Raw genomic sequence first — 15,129 nt, forward strand, 5'->3', positions numbered from 1 at the left:
CTCGCTTCAACGGCTGTATGTATCAAGTTTATTGATCTCCAGCCGGTAGGCGAGGGGAGAGGGGGGGAGGTGCTTCGGATGCCACGACTGTGTATTCCGAGAATGTGTCGTAGAAACCGACACACGGAGTGCGTGCGTGTGTGTGTGTGCGCGCGTGTGTGCGGGGCAGATGCCGCCTCGAGACTCGAAGAAGTCGTCACCTCCGCCACAAACAAGCCTCGACTTCTTTACTGCCGGAGTCGGAGTGGGTCTCAGGTGTAGTGTGTTAACACCCTGGCCTTGTACGCTGTAGTGGTTGGCCTTCTCTCCTCCTGGCAGGCAGTGGTCGGCCTCTCCTCGTCTCCAGCGCGAACTGCCAGCCGTAGCTGCTGGCAAACGCCCATATTCTTCTTACCGGATCTGCAACTCGTGGACCAGCCCAGCCACACGTGTATCTGTGTCGGTGAGGCGGCATGATAGGTGCGACGCTCGCTGGTGCTTCTAGCGCGGTGTCGCCTCTGGACAGACGCGCAGTCTTCTCGTCGTGCACAGGCAGTAGCGGATCCAGAGAGGGGGGGGGGGGGGGCTAAGGGGCTCAAGCCCCCTCCAAAAGCATCTGGGTCCACTATTGTTTTAGTGTTTGCCTTGATAAAGCCTAGCCTCAGCTGGGTCAAGCCCCTCCCAAACCAAAATCCTGGATCCGCCACTGTGCACAGGCCAAATATGAGATCTGAGTGGTAACCACAACACTATACTATTGCGTAATGCAAGTCCCCTTGAGTGCTCTCCAGATTCTCCCCGGGTATTTCATGACTAAAGATTGTTCTGAACGTACCCGTTTTTAGTAATTTTCCCTCTCTTAAAAATGCAGTGTAAAAAAACGAAGTACTGTAACAGAACCACTCATCCGCCCTGAGCTCATTCTTAAACACTTTCCCTAAACACACTCCGCTCTGGTGTCTTGAACAGTTTTAAAATCGCATGATTTTTGAAGTGAAAACTTCTATAGGAATGTTTGGATAGGGAGTAAATTTTATGTCAGTCGTGATCGACATGGTCACTGAATAACGAAGAAAAACTGAGTCTTTGTAGCAATATAACCTAAAAATTAAGAACATCATTATTTATTTTTTTAATACCTATAATTACTATGCAATGCGTATTTTATAGTAATTTGGGAGTTATTTTACTAACGTGATGAAACAAATTTGTTGTGTGATAATATTTTTTGTCGGCAGTCCTCATGAATGCTTTGAATTTTTTCCCCTGAAGCTCTGCACGCAGTGTCCTTGATGCATATGGACCTCTCTCACAATAGTGCTGCCGGTGCGTGCTAGACCCGTGCCGCACCATCGCGCTTCTGTACAGGCGTGTGTTCTCTGGCACGACCAGCAATAGAGCTGGTGAACGAAGCGACAAAGGAACGCCCGATGAATAATACATCCCCAACATGCATATTTCATAAGGAATCGAAGCTGTAAATGTTTCAAAGAGGTCAATTACACGCCTCGCTCAATTTGGCCCACCTTAGCGTCTAGGTAGGTACGCCTTGGTGCCTGTGTCGTTGAACGAGGCACTCACGAAGCGTTAACTCTCCCATCTGTGTTTATAATTCACGAGGTGCGACATTCCGAGCACCTTCAAGCGCTCGCGTATCTGGAGCAGCTATTGTTCTGCGCCGTTCGAAATTCTGGTCTTTAGTAGGAAGTATCAGGAGTTTGCAATTTGCATTTGTAATGTTTTGCGGGGGAAAGAAAATGCACGTACGCACGACTTTCCCGAAAACACCTTCATCTGCAGCCTCAACACATTCCCCAGGTCACGACCCTTCCGGGGAGGGGAAGGGGGGGGGGGGTGATATACCAACCAAGCGGTCATTATCATAACTTTGGACTTTCCCCGTGGAGTTGGTGAGAACCACAGTTCGTGCTTCGTGATTGGTTCTGTCTCCAGTCTCAGGACTGACAATGTCAGCTCACTCACCTCTGACGCACTAAGCTGTAGCTATATGTTCGTGGATATAAATCGAGTTTCGCTCAGATATTCTGGGAGTTACGAAACGAAGTGACATACATAGAAAGACTCTGATATTTATCTTAAAATAAAAAATAAAAAAATAAAAAAAGTAACCTGGCGGAACGAAGATAAGTCCATGGCTCTCATAGTTGTAAGATGTGATGAGGTTTAGAGTGGTAATTCTGTTAATCATTTCATCTAAAGCGAGAATCTTTGAAATTATCAGAAGAATAAATTTGTAAATGCAACGCATTTTCTTTCTATTATGTTAGTAAAGCATACCCATATTGATTTCACTATATTTCAACTATTATTTCACTTAGAATATGGAGTTAAAACACGACACTGCTTCTCCAAATATTTCTGCAAAAACCGACGAGTATACCTATAGTGTCTTTAATTCATTTGTTTTCTGTGTGGAATCCTAACACTCATAGGTGCGCTGGTCCACGGTGTTGTTATTTGGGCAGGTTCTGCACGATTGTGAACCAGTTATAACCAGTTCACGTCTAATAAAACAAACAGTCACAACACGCTAGTGAGGGCTAGTGAGCGGAGTGGCTGTGGTACTGTTACGATCGCGAGAGACCGGGCCACGGTATCGGCTGGCTGGCGGCCCCGCGCGCCTCTGGCGCCGTGTCACGTGAGGCATGCCACCCGTGTTCCAGTGTTCCAGCTCAGCCAGCCAGACGGTCCCTCCAACAAAGCCTCCTGGGAACACCACATAACTTAGAAAGTCACAACTTAGAACTGTCATAACTTAGAAAACTTGGAAAAATCCACGTAACTTAGAAACACACAACTTAGAAAGATCATGACTTAAAAACACACAACGCAGAACCACACAACTTAGAAACGTCATAATGTAGAAAGTCGCAACTTAGAACTATCATAACTTAGAAACACACAACTTAGAACTGTCATAACTAAGAAACACGTAACTTAGAAACACGCAACGCAGAACCACATAACTTAGAAACGTTGTAACGTAGAAAGTCATAACTTAGAACTATCACAACTTAGAAACACCCAACTTAGAAACACGTAACTTAGAATCACGCAACGCAGAACCACACAACTTAGAAACGTCATAACGTAGAAAGTCACAACTTAGAACTGTCATAACTTAGAAAATTCTAAGTTATGTGTTTCTAAGTTGTGTTTCTAAGCTATGACAGCACCCCAAGCCTCCTCTGTCCTGCATATCCTCCCCAAGCGAGTGTGTCCGTTGCCCTAGAACAAGGTCAGAGGCTCCCGTTCTTTTGGCTGGTTCCGTTCGATTCAGACACACGGTTGGTATCCTCGTCCGCGGTGCGTCAAAACGCGCTTCTAGACCTCATTACATATGAATCTACGAGATCCTCACGCATCGAGTAATCTCTTTTCCCGTGGCAAAGTCTCCTGGAACTGCGACCATCGCGTATGAAGACTAGAGAGAGAGAGAGGGGGGGGGGGTTCTTCTCCCTATTTTAGTCGTAGTAGATGAGGGATAATAATTCTAATTGGGCTCGCGGCATGGACTCAATGGCCTGACCGAAACACTTCAGTGTAAAAAAAAAAAACACACTCTCTTTCTCGTATCGGGGCTGTTTATCTCGGCCCTTCTCGTCGTGCCTGCCCTAGCCGCAATCCCTATTCCCCCCCCCCGAGTGTCCCCCCCCCCTGGCGGGGCTCTGGAGCCCGACGTGGTCCTAACCCGCAATCAAGAGGCCGATCAGGCTCGGCAGTAACGAGTCTTCGTACCCGGCGCGGCCGTCTGTGGACACCCCCTCCCTCGCCAACTGCACCCCAACCACGTGACCGTGTTTGCTCGCAGCTCCGGTCCACCCGGGGGAGATGTCGTCTGATCCCTGACCTCTGACTCGAGGGGACGTAATGACCGGCTGTTGCGAGTCGATACTCTTCCGTTGACGTTCTCTCCTCGACTAAAAGAGGCCCCGCGTGCATTGCAGGCCGATCATAGAAACAGAACTTGAACTAAGGAATTTGTACTTCAGCCGGCCGCGAGACGAATCCACCGAATTTGAATTTTTCTACCTAGGACTATTCGAGACTGTGTATCTTAAAACACTGTAACATCTTGGGGTTTTTAACGTGTTTGGTTGAGTTTCTCTCAGACATATATATAGCTCAGTCCATTGGATTGATTATTTCTTACTGGGCAGGCCCAATTTCCTTTTTATTTTTACTTATAATAAATTTTAGTTAGTTTATTAGGAAATCAATGTCCATTAATTTGCATAGATATTAAAAAATTTAACCGTATAATAGTATGATTCTTTTTTAATACTTTGTGATAATTTAGTAATCTATAGAGAACGGAAAAATTCGCGGATTCCTTTCGAGACAGGCTGGAAAACCAAACTCGTTTAGCTTGATGCTGCGTCAGTGATTGGACCGCAAATTACCTGAAGGACTCTGAGCCAATGGCAAACACTCAACAAAAGAATTATCGAATCATAAGAATTGGAGTAAACAGGTGTCACGAGTCGGTAGCCAATGACCACGTGATAGATGCCCGAATACGTGGAGAATCGTGGAGTCTATCCTAGTGGTCATTGAAACCGCGAATTTTTCCAGTCCCTAGTAATCTAATATGTGCGGAAACAGTAACCGTGAAGGGTGGAGGGGAGGTTACAGAGTCTTGCAGGCTTGTCGGCGCCAATGAGGAGTGTCGCACCGCGCGTGCAGTGCGAGGCAGTCATGCACGTCACCCAGTTGGCGCAGGCGGCCGCTCCACATACCGGGCCTCGGCGGACGGCATGCAGATGAGCCGGCAGGAGACACAGCGCCGGCGGAGAATGTGGCGAGCACACTGGCAGTCCTCCCACCCGGCCATGGGCACAGCACACTCCCGACCTAGGAGCACAACACACTCCCGGCCTAGGCGCACAACCCACCACTGAGAGAAAGGTTTGTTTGCCTCAACAAAATATTTGTTTATATATGGCGAAATAAATATATTTTGTTAATTCAAACAAATATTTTGTAGTATAGTAAAATTCTGTCGACCCAACAAAATGATTTTGTCAACTCAAATGTATCTTTGGTTAGGTGTAACAAATTATTTTTGTTACTTACCGAGTTTGGTTAAACTAACAAAATATTTTGTTCCACCAAGTATAGATTTGTTTCGCCACATATAAACAGATATTTTTTTTTTATTCAAACAAACCTTTTTCTCTGTGCACTCCCTGCCTAGGCGCACAACACACTCCCGCGCGAATTGAGACGGCTTGTGAGTTTTTTTTTTTTACCCCCTTCCCCCCCCCCTCCTTTTTTCATGTTGAAATACCCAAAAAATATATAAAACGCTCCTGTTTTCAGTTCGGCTTGAATACGCTGAAGACCAACGCCTGACACTTGTATGACTTAACGCTGTCGAACTGTCACAAAGTATCCTCGTGGCGTGTAGACACACTTCAAGTTTATTTTTCTGACCACACTTAAAAGCTAAATTATTTAATTGTTCCAGACAGCATTGTGTGCCTACTTTCGAAATTTCCCGCTTCTATGGCAAACATTCTTCTCCGATGTGACGACCGTGTTCATCCCCGCGCCGGCCAAATGGCGGTTTACAAGGACGTGGGCTTCCCTAGAGTACATTTTTCTTTAGAAAGTCAATCCATGAATAGATATTATAAATGAAGGTAAGAAATAACCCTAGTGTAGGGTAATTTATCTCTGGAATTCTCATTTTTTGCGGTAAGACTACACGCGATGAAAAATGTGTATTTATTTAAAATGTTTGTTTTTATACGTTTTCCTCATACATTTTTAAATTATGTATGATCCTTAGTATATTTGTGAGTCATTGGAAGAAAAAATAAGTTGTTGCAAAAAAAATCACATTACAGACGGGTTTTTGTGTTACTTAAAAGGAATAGTGTAACTAATTTGCTGTCTCAGCGATGATTTAGTGACAGGATAGGTCATGGTTTGAGATGCTAATGTTATTGATTTGTTTTTATTATTGTGAAATTAATATTTATGTGACTCCTTACCAATGAAGGGGAAAGATCGAGTGCATTTGCAATAATTTATTTGTAGCATATTTGAAAATTGTTTTAGAAACCAATTCCCTTTTTTTTTTTTACCGTCAATCATTTTAACTGTGTGTGAAGAGAAATTTGTCATGGTATTTGCTTTTGAAATAGTATTCAGACATTTATTTTTTAATGAGGAGCTGCTTTCGTCTCAAATTGGCCGTAAATCTAAAACAAGTTAGAACGGGTAACAGGAAAACACGGCAAAATTCGGTGCCTCATTGCTTGTGCGAGGGAAGCGAATGAGTTTCAGTCGGACTCGAGACTTGATTAACGACCACTGCCCAAGGCAAACAACGGAGTACGGGCGAAAGAGAATTTTATGACGGCTAGAGGTCCTGAGTAAATATCGTGACTTAGGTTCAGCGAGCTAGGGCGAATCTAGGGGAGGCAGTCTCCAGCCCTTAAGAACAAGGACAGAATAGTCCGTGTTCGGTGGGTAGTCTGCTTACAGAAAGATTGTTACAGACTGTAAAACCACCTCTCACAAAATTACACTCATTTGAGCAATAGGTATTTATAATTTCAATTTTAAAATGAACATAGCCCGAATTAAAATGGCAAGTCACTATATCCGAAAGTTAGTCGGTTTGAAAGTAACAATCTGAATACTAAATCTTATATAAATAACATTTTACACTGAAGTCTCTGAGCCTTGATTTATTAGTTCTGTGAATTAACTGGTGAAAATATAACATGGTCTGAAATTACAGAGAAGGATATAAATATTGGAATGATTCATTCTGAAGCTTTCTTTATCTACTATTCAAACACGTCACTGTTTGACGGTCCAGACCAAGCTCTGGAGGACTATACCCGACAAATGGTTAGTGTTGATGATACTTGTTGAAGGATAAAAAAAATGGATATACGCTTGCTATTAGTTTCAATTTTTTTTTATTACAATAGAGTATACCTGGGTTAAGCAAAATCTCGGATAACACGTATAAAATAAGATAACAGCCTTGGTTTACAGTTTTTGGGGTGATGTTTCTCCAAAATTTTCGCCCAACCAGTAAATGATATTTTGAGACTTTTTTTATTCTTTTTAAGCTTTCGACAGCTGTTGGCGCATTTCCTATGTCCTCAAGTAAATGTTTCCATAGTTTTTGCCGGAACACCTCGGATAATTGAAGCTCGGTTAATCGAGACTCTACTTTACATATTTTTTTAAATTATTAATCACAACATATTGTTGTTTTATTCCGATTTATAATATTATATTTAAAAATATAAGACACGTTGTCTCCGAGCACGTAAGTTCCACACGAGTCAACTGTCACACACGTTCTTCTCGCGCTGTCCTGCATGATCTCGTACACCGTAAAAACATTAGTTTATAATTATCCATTTACTGATACGGGGTATACTTTCTTTGATCATGACCTCATAAAATCGCCCTGGATTTTTTTTACAAAATTTTCCAACTCTTGCCGAGCACAGGACTTGGGAGTTGAATCCAGCGTAGCTTCTGCGAAGATCCAGTTATCTCTGGAGCTAAGTAGAAACTTTCGTTTATGTGAGGTACATTCTTTATTGAAAAGTATATGACTATACCGTAACTTTTAACAGATTAGTGATTGCACCGTAACATCTAGCAGAGCATTAAATGTGCTGTAACTTCTAGCATAGCAGTAATTGCAGTGTAACTTCTAACAGAGCAATAATAATACCGTAACGTCTAACAGAGCAATAATAATACCGTAACGTCTAACAGAGCAGTAATTGTACCGTAACTTCTAAAAAAGAAAATTAAAACTGTTGTAACGTCTAACAGAGCATTAAATGTGCTGTGACGTCTAACAGAGCAGTAATTTCACCGTAACTTCTAACAGAACATTAAAACTGTTGTAACGTCTAACAGAGCATTACATGTGCTGTAACTTCTAACAGAACATTAAATGTGCTGTAACGTCTAACAGAGCAGTAATTGCACCGTAACTTCTAACAGAGCATTAAAACTGTTGTAACGTCTAACAGAGCATTAAATGTGCTGTAACTTCTAACAGAGCATTAAATGTGCTGTAACGTCTAACAGAGCAGTAATTGCACCGTAAACTTCTAACAGAGCATTAAAACTGTTGTAACGTCTAACAGAGCATTATATGTGCTGTAACTTCTAACAGAGCATTAAATGTGCTGTAACGTCTAACAGAGCAGTAATTTCACCGTAACTTCTAACAGAGCATTAAAACTGTTGTAACGTGTAACAGAGCATAAAATGTGCTGCAACTTCTAACAGAGCATTCAATGTTCTGTAACGTCTAACAGAGCAGTGATTGTGCCGTACCTTCTAACAGAGCAGTGATTTCACCGTAACTTCTAACGGAGCAGTGATTGTTTCGCTGAGGGACGCCGCAGGTTAGGCAGGCTCTGGGCCATGCTAGAGGCGACGGGCCCCGATGCACCTGCAGACTCAGGACGCGGTCTCACGGGACGCCTAACTACTTCAGGTGAACACGCGTTTAAGTAAGCATGTTCACAGACGCGAAAGTGTACGTTTGCACGGCAGTTGGTACGAAGTGTGTTCAACTGCAAAACCGAATGTCTACTGTCATCGAAAGAATGTGTTGTCGATATTATTTGTTTTGTATCATGTGTATATTTTGTATCAGGTGTATCAAAAAAAATCGTGTTTTCTTTTAATTGGTTGTACGGTAATGTAAGCAGAGATGGATAATGAATCCGCATTGTTTTTGTTTAATTATAACTTTACAAGGCAGAAACAGCTGACGAAACAGTTGTGAGACGTCGTCAGCAAAATAGCCTTCGAAAAAAAAATGAGCAAGTTTACCTCTGCTAGAGAATTACAGTCAGCATAAAATTTAAATTAATTATTTTTGTTGCAGTCAGCAAGATATTGCACTAACTTGTGCCAGGAACATTCTTCATCTTGCATTTTTTTTTCTTTCGAAAAGGACTGTTTTTTTTTCTCTGAACACTCAACAGCCAATCAGAGGCTTGAGTAGAAGAGATATCGTTCAGAACAATATACTTTACCAACGTGTTTAGGTTAAATGAGAAATGGCCTCACGTGAAACATGTTCAACTGTGTGTGACCGCGCGCCAAAGTTGAACATGTTTGCCTGAAGTAGTTGGGAGTGCCGTGTTCCCGCGCCCGTAGTTTCGTTTCCGGCCACCAGGCGGCAGCGTGGCGGGCTGGTCCCGAACTCGTTGATTCCCTCTACTTGCACCGTCGCTCGCCCAATCACCTGGTAATGGCAGCCCCGCGCGGCGACCAGACATGAGACGCGCGCACGAATAAGAATTACAAACTATTCACGCAGCGTAAGTAGGTGCGAAAAAAAAAATCCACACTAAAGTATACGCTTTACTTTCTATACCCGAAGGCCAAATAATTTTTGCGTCAATATTTAACGACATGGTTTATAAGCTACCGTTTGCAACTTCGTGGTATTTTGGCGACTTTGATGTACTATTTATATGTAATTACTGTTCATCGTATCGTGTTTCCATTAGGTCAGAAAGTGGAAGCAAAATTACAGCCGCAAAACACTCCGATGCTTACGAGAGGAAAGTTAGTGGTATCCATTTGGGAAATAAGGTGTTTTTTTTTTTTAGACTGCACGATTATACAGTTTTTTTGGGAAGTTCTTAATCGTCGAGCAAATCTAGAACCATATACTTTTGATGAAAACGTACTTCAAACCATCGGAAGTTCTTAAACCTCGTTGATTTAAGGGGATTGGTGCACCAGCATCGTATTAAAAAAAACAATATATTTGTTAATGATTCAGCTTCTAGAGAAGATTTGAACCATTCTGGTGTAAAATTATTTTTTTTATTTTTTTATTTTAATTAAGTTATTGCTGATTTTCGGGAATTTCTTTAATTCAAGCTTTATTAATAAACTATAAAGAATTCAGTGGTAAAACTTTCGCAGATAAATTTTCAGACACGGGAGATATGACTGTGACCATTATTTTATCTGTAATCATTATTAATTTAACGTATTTACAATTTGAATTTTAATAAATGAGCTGCTACGAAATTGCGTGATATTCATTTGCGAATTTAATAACATTCGCGTTTTCATTTGTAATTCAAACGCCAATATATCTGTCGGCTGAATGATTGACTTTATTTTAGTCTTTAGCTTATTGCAGTCGGACCTAAAGTAAAAACGTAACTGTAGAAGTTTGAGCAGCGTGCAAGCTCGGATACGAGAAATTATGGAGCGCGCTGGACAGTAGTGACACCTTGCGACAGTTTCCCGAACTGTTTGCAGCCAGTGTTTTCTCTCGTTCCCACCCTGCCTCAGCTGTCTGCTGTTTACGAAGGGGAGACGGGATTTCGCGCGAAACTGATATGAAGGTCAACGTACTCATTTTCAGTAGATAAGAGAACGTGTTTGGTCTAGCTCGGCGTATAATTGAATGGTTATTCTCTGTTATTATTTAGCACAGTGATTTAGCTAGATGTTTTTTGTTGTAAGCGTGAGATTTATTCAGGAATAAAATGCCGAAGAAACCTCCACCAAGCATAGTACACAAAAGAACAAAACTATCGAAAGCCATTAGAGCGCTTAGAAAAAAGAATAAAGAAAGATAAGAGATTATTTTATTATAGCTTTTTTACCATACATTTATTTTTCAGAGTTGCGTATGTACAACGCGATGGACGCGATGCGACAACATAAAGATGTGTAAAATTGTAAACATGCTTTTTTTTTCCAGCAATGCGTGAACCATTCATAAACTATACTCAACATGTATCCGTATGATTACGTTTGAATATTTTTTATGACAGGCATCAATGTTAACAAGTTTATTAAGCCACAATATACTTTTTTTCAGAAAAATAAGTGTAGCAGAAAACACTCAACATAGTCTCACACAAAATCAGTTTACATGAATGCAGTTTTAAGAAGTAAGCTACGTAAATAATAGTTAAACATTATTTAATATATGCTGGTAACGTTTCCAAAGTATCAGCTTCGCCTTCATTCACGAACAATATTCGTGGCCTTATTTATTTATTTTGCTGGCGTTTCGTTGGTGACTGTTAGGACTGCAAAATTAGTAAACATTTTTCACCCTATCCTGAGTTAAATCTAAGTGTGCGCGGTTAGATGAGGACCAGATGTGTATCATGCTTACGCCTTTACACTCTACTCAGGGGTGCCCACAAGGGGGGGGTAACGACGCAGACTGCGTCATTAATATTTCAGGGGGGGGGGGTGGTTAAAAGACGAGAAAAATGTATATATTATTTACATAATTATAGCTTCTAATGTGAAAATACGATTCTGGTGCTTTGATAAATGAAAGGGATCTTGTAAATCAAATTGGCAACCCCGCACTTTCCTCAACAAAAGCAGTTTGGCATCTGTCGGTTCAGGATGGAAATATTACCTGATATTACCAAAATTATTATTAGAAAATCAGTTTTAATTAATGCAAAATGTGATAAAATATAATACTAAAAAAGTATAATATTATAAAATAATTGAGTAAATCATTTAGAAAATGGCATAAAAAAATTCGGGGGGGGGGGGGCATAATTAGTTTAGGGGGGGTTGAGTCATAGTGTTTGGGGGGGGGGGGGAGAGGTGGGCACCTATGCTCTACTCATGCGGGTATTAACCATGCGCGTAAGGGCGTGTTGTTAATGACCTGTACGATAGTCAATCCTCTACGGACTCGAAAAATGTCACCTGCTCATTGGCTACTTGACTTGTGACAACTGTTTGTTATAATGCCTGTGATTCATCGTTGATTTTGTTGAGGAGTTTTCAGGGATTCAGAGCCTCCCATTTAACTGTGGCCGAATTGAAGAAGCAGTACAAATGTTACATGCTTGAATTCATAGCGAATGGAAACCACAAATATTTACTGATGTAGTGGTTGGTAAAAAAAAAATATTCGTATCGCGTCCATCGCTTCGCGCCATGGTGGCTCCTATATTATATGGATTTACAAAATATAACGATTCACTTACGACACTTAAGATAAGGTGTGTAGGATTTTAAGAATTCACTTGAATTAATATTTAAGAACATATTTCAGGATAACTTGTGAAGACGCTCGTACAGACGGCACCGGTTGTGATGACTCATTGTTAGGGACACCTGTATTTCGAGAATACATTTCGTGTCAAGGTATTTCACAAAATACTGTAGCTTTTCTCCTGTGGTTATTGGCTGAGAGCGGTGAGAGGTGTCGTCCCGCTCTTGACGAGGCCAATGAGAATGTGGTCACAGTACTGCTGCACCCTCACAATTTGCCTTTCCTCTTATAAAAAGCTACAGTATTTTGTGAAATACCTTGACACGAAATGTATTCGCGAAATACAGGTGTCCCTACTCATTGTTACCAGAGCAGGGGCCATCTCGTGTACACGAAGTGGCATGCGAAACCTCAACACAACTCGAAAATCAGTGAGTGTTACATTGAAATGTGTCCGCTACAAATGTTCAGGAATTATAATTTTGAAATCGAGTAGAAATATTCCTGCAATTAGCATTAGGTATATTTTAATAGACATTGAAAGCGAATCATTAAGTAGCTTCAAAATCCAAATACCGGAATACAGATAGTCTGTAACAATACAGACCTCACCGACTAGATATGGTCCAGATTGTTAATACTAACACATTTGAAAAAAAAACTGACTAGTTAATGAATATGTTGAAATTTTGTAAACCTGTTACTTAAGATGATTGGTGATGTAATAATGTCTCTTGGAAACTACATAAGATTTTAACTGCTTTTATTTCTCCATAAATTCGCAAATCACCATGGCGGCCAATTTACGATCACGATTTAGTTCTTAAATTTTAAATTAGTTTATTTGTTGAGAGCCTGGTACAATGTATCTGACCACTAAAGCGATCCGAGCCGCGTAGTGTATACTACTGCGAGGTTGCAGAAGTAGGCTCGGGTCGGGACGAATTTCGCTGTGAAGAAACAAAGGTTTTTAATACATAGAAAATTATCCCAAAGCCGAAATTTGTACAGTAGTAGAATGAACATTTCTTAGTAACACGTCAAAAGTGTAAGTACTGCCGCAAACCTTGTGTGTCACACCGAAAACGAGTAGTTAATTCCAAAATTAATTTTTTTTGCAACGATCCACAATAATGGATATTGCAAATGCAGTTTATGGAATAGACCTCAGTATGGAACCCAAAATAATCTAGAAACATTGCCCTATCTGAGGATAGTGATAAAAAGCACAAAGTTTAACATGTTTCTATAAAATAGACCTTTTAAATCATTAAAGTTAACGAATTCACTTTCATTCAATTTTAAGGAAATATAAATACATCTTACATAAACTTAAAGAGCCCAACGTGGAAATCGCTTACAGTAATCGTTGTTGCATATTTATTCATCTTTAAATTGGTATATTTTTTAAGTGTCTCATACAATTAGTTTGACCACTAAAGCGATCCGAGCCGCGTAGTGTATACTACTGCGAGGTTGTCGAAGTAGGTTCGGGTCGAGACGAATTTCGCTGTTAAGAAACAAAAATTTTTAATACATGGAAAATTATCCCAAAGAAAAAATTTTTTACAGTAGTAGAATGAACATTTCTTAGTAACACGTCAAAAGTTGACCGATGAAACCTTGTGATCACACCAATAAATGAGCAGTTGAGTCCTTAATGATAATTTCTACAATGATCCACAAAAATGTTTCGTAAATTTAATAACTTTAATACTTTTTTAAGTCGGTTCTCATTATGGCACCAAAGTAATATAAAATAATGTCCTACATGGTAACTGTGATAAACACCTCAAAGTTAAAACGTCCTATTATTAAATTGGTAATTTTAATCATAAAAGGTAAGAAATAAATATATTTTTTTATAGAAATTTGACTACATGTTACATAAATATGTTGAGCGTAACGTCAAAATCACTTCATAAATATTGTCTGTGTTTTTTTTTTTAAGGTTTAAATGTGTATATTTTGAGTGTCTGGTACAATAGTCTGACCACTGATGTATTTCAAGCTGCGTAGTGTGTGGTGCAGCAGTGTTAAAGTCGCTCGTGCTGGGACGTTTTTTGCTCCAGAAAACTAAGGTTTTTAATGTATGGTAATTCCAGACTGAATTTTACTCTGAAAGAATAAAAGTTTCCTAACTGCAAGTGATTTTTGCTGCAAACGTAGATAAAAATCTTCCAGGATGCAATTTGCTTAGGTAAAAAGGTTAGTATGATCGACTCTTTAATTTCTAAATTATAAATAAATAACAACAATAGAACTTCCCGGAAAGTTGTGATAAACTGACGATATTGCGCGAGTAGCAGACCCGTACGTGACTACAGAGAAAGGCTATTTTCCTTGACCGTTAGGATTTCTGGGACGAACACCCTCTCACAGCTGGGGTCATAAAATACGGTCAAACTCTTGCAAAAACATCCACCAACGCTCTTTGCCACTAGCAATTCAACGAAGTAAGCTAGGCGCAGCACTCCAATGAATTAACTTAGAAAAAAAATTACTAAATATGTAATTCTATCAATACATTTTACAACACAACTTATGTATTATTTATTTTCTGGAAAAAAAATAATATTATCATCCGAATTATGTTATAAAAGTGACAAAACTCAACAAGCACATTAACGGTGTATCGTTTTCTTCAATTGTTATATAGTAAAATAATTTCATACAATTAAATATATATATATATTTTATAATATAGGCTACATTAAAATTTTGCACAGTTCTGATCTAAAATAATATAATGTATTAGAAATAAAAAATAATTTTTAATAATAAAATTTTTGTAACAAAATACGAACACACATATATAAAATCAGAGGTCCTCTAGAATTTTGATTTACAAGTTCCAAGCAGAAATTGTTTATTGTTAATTTTATTGTATCAAAAATCATTCATATATAAAAAAATAATATGTATATCTCAATAGATGTAACATGAATACACCCTATCATATGCATTAAATATATTTTAAGTAATCCATAAATAAGACCAAGTTTATTGAGTGTCGCAGTACGCAGCGTGTTTCAAAGCCCGCCGGCCGTGAAAGATCAGTACGGCCGCAGTACACTGCAACGCTCGGGCAGCTTTAATGAGGCAACTAATTATGCTAG

At 39.8% G+C, this 15,129-nt stretch overlaps 1 protein-coding gene across 1 annotated transcript in view; it reads right to left on the reverse strand.

Moving 5' to 3' along the window:
• Positions 1 to 251: 251 nt before the first annotated feature.
• The window catches only part of LOC134541825 (mucin-2-like), a 68,433-nt gene continuing 53,555 nt past the window's right edge, over positions 252 to 15,129 (reverse strand). The window contains exons 6-9 of the mRNA XM_063385520.1: positions 4,740 to 4,854; positions 3,692 to 3,852; positions 2,585 to 2,706; positions 252 to 365 (exon numbers count right to left, since the gene is read on the reverse strand). Of these exons, the coding sequence (XP_063241590.1) occupies positions 252 to 365; positions 2,585 to 2,706; positions 3,692 to 3,852; positions 4,740 to 4,854 (512 nt within the window). The remainder of the gene's footprint in view (positions 366 to 2,584; positions 2,707 to 3,691; positions 3,853 to 4,739; positions 4,855 to 15,129) is intronic.

The sequence above is a fragment of the Bacillus rossius genome (genome assembly GCF_032445375.1).
Source record: "Bacillus rossius redtenbacheri isolate Brsri chromosome 4 unlocalized genomic scaffold, Brsri_v3 Brsri_v3_scf4_2, whole genome shotgun sequence".
In the NCBI taxonomy this organism is placed as follows: domain Eukaryota; kingdom Metazoa; phylum Arthropoda; class Insecta; order Phasmatodea; family Bacillidae; genus Bacillus; species Bacillus rossius.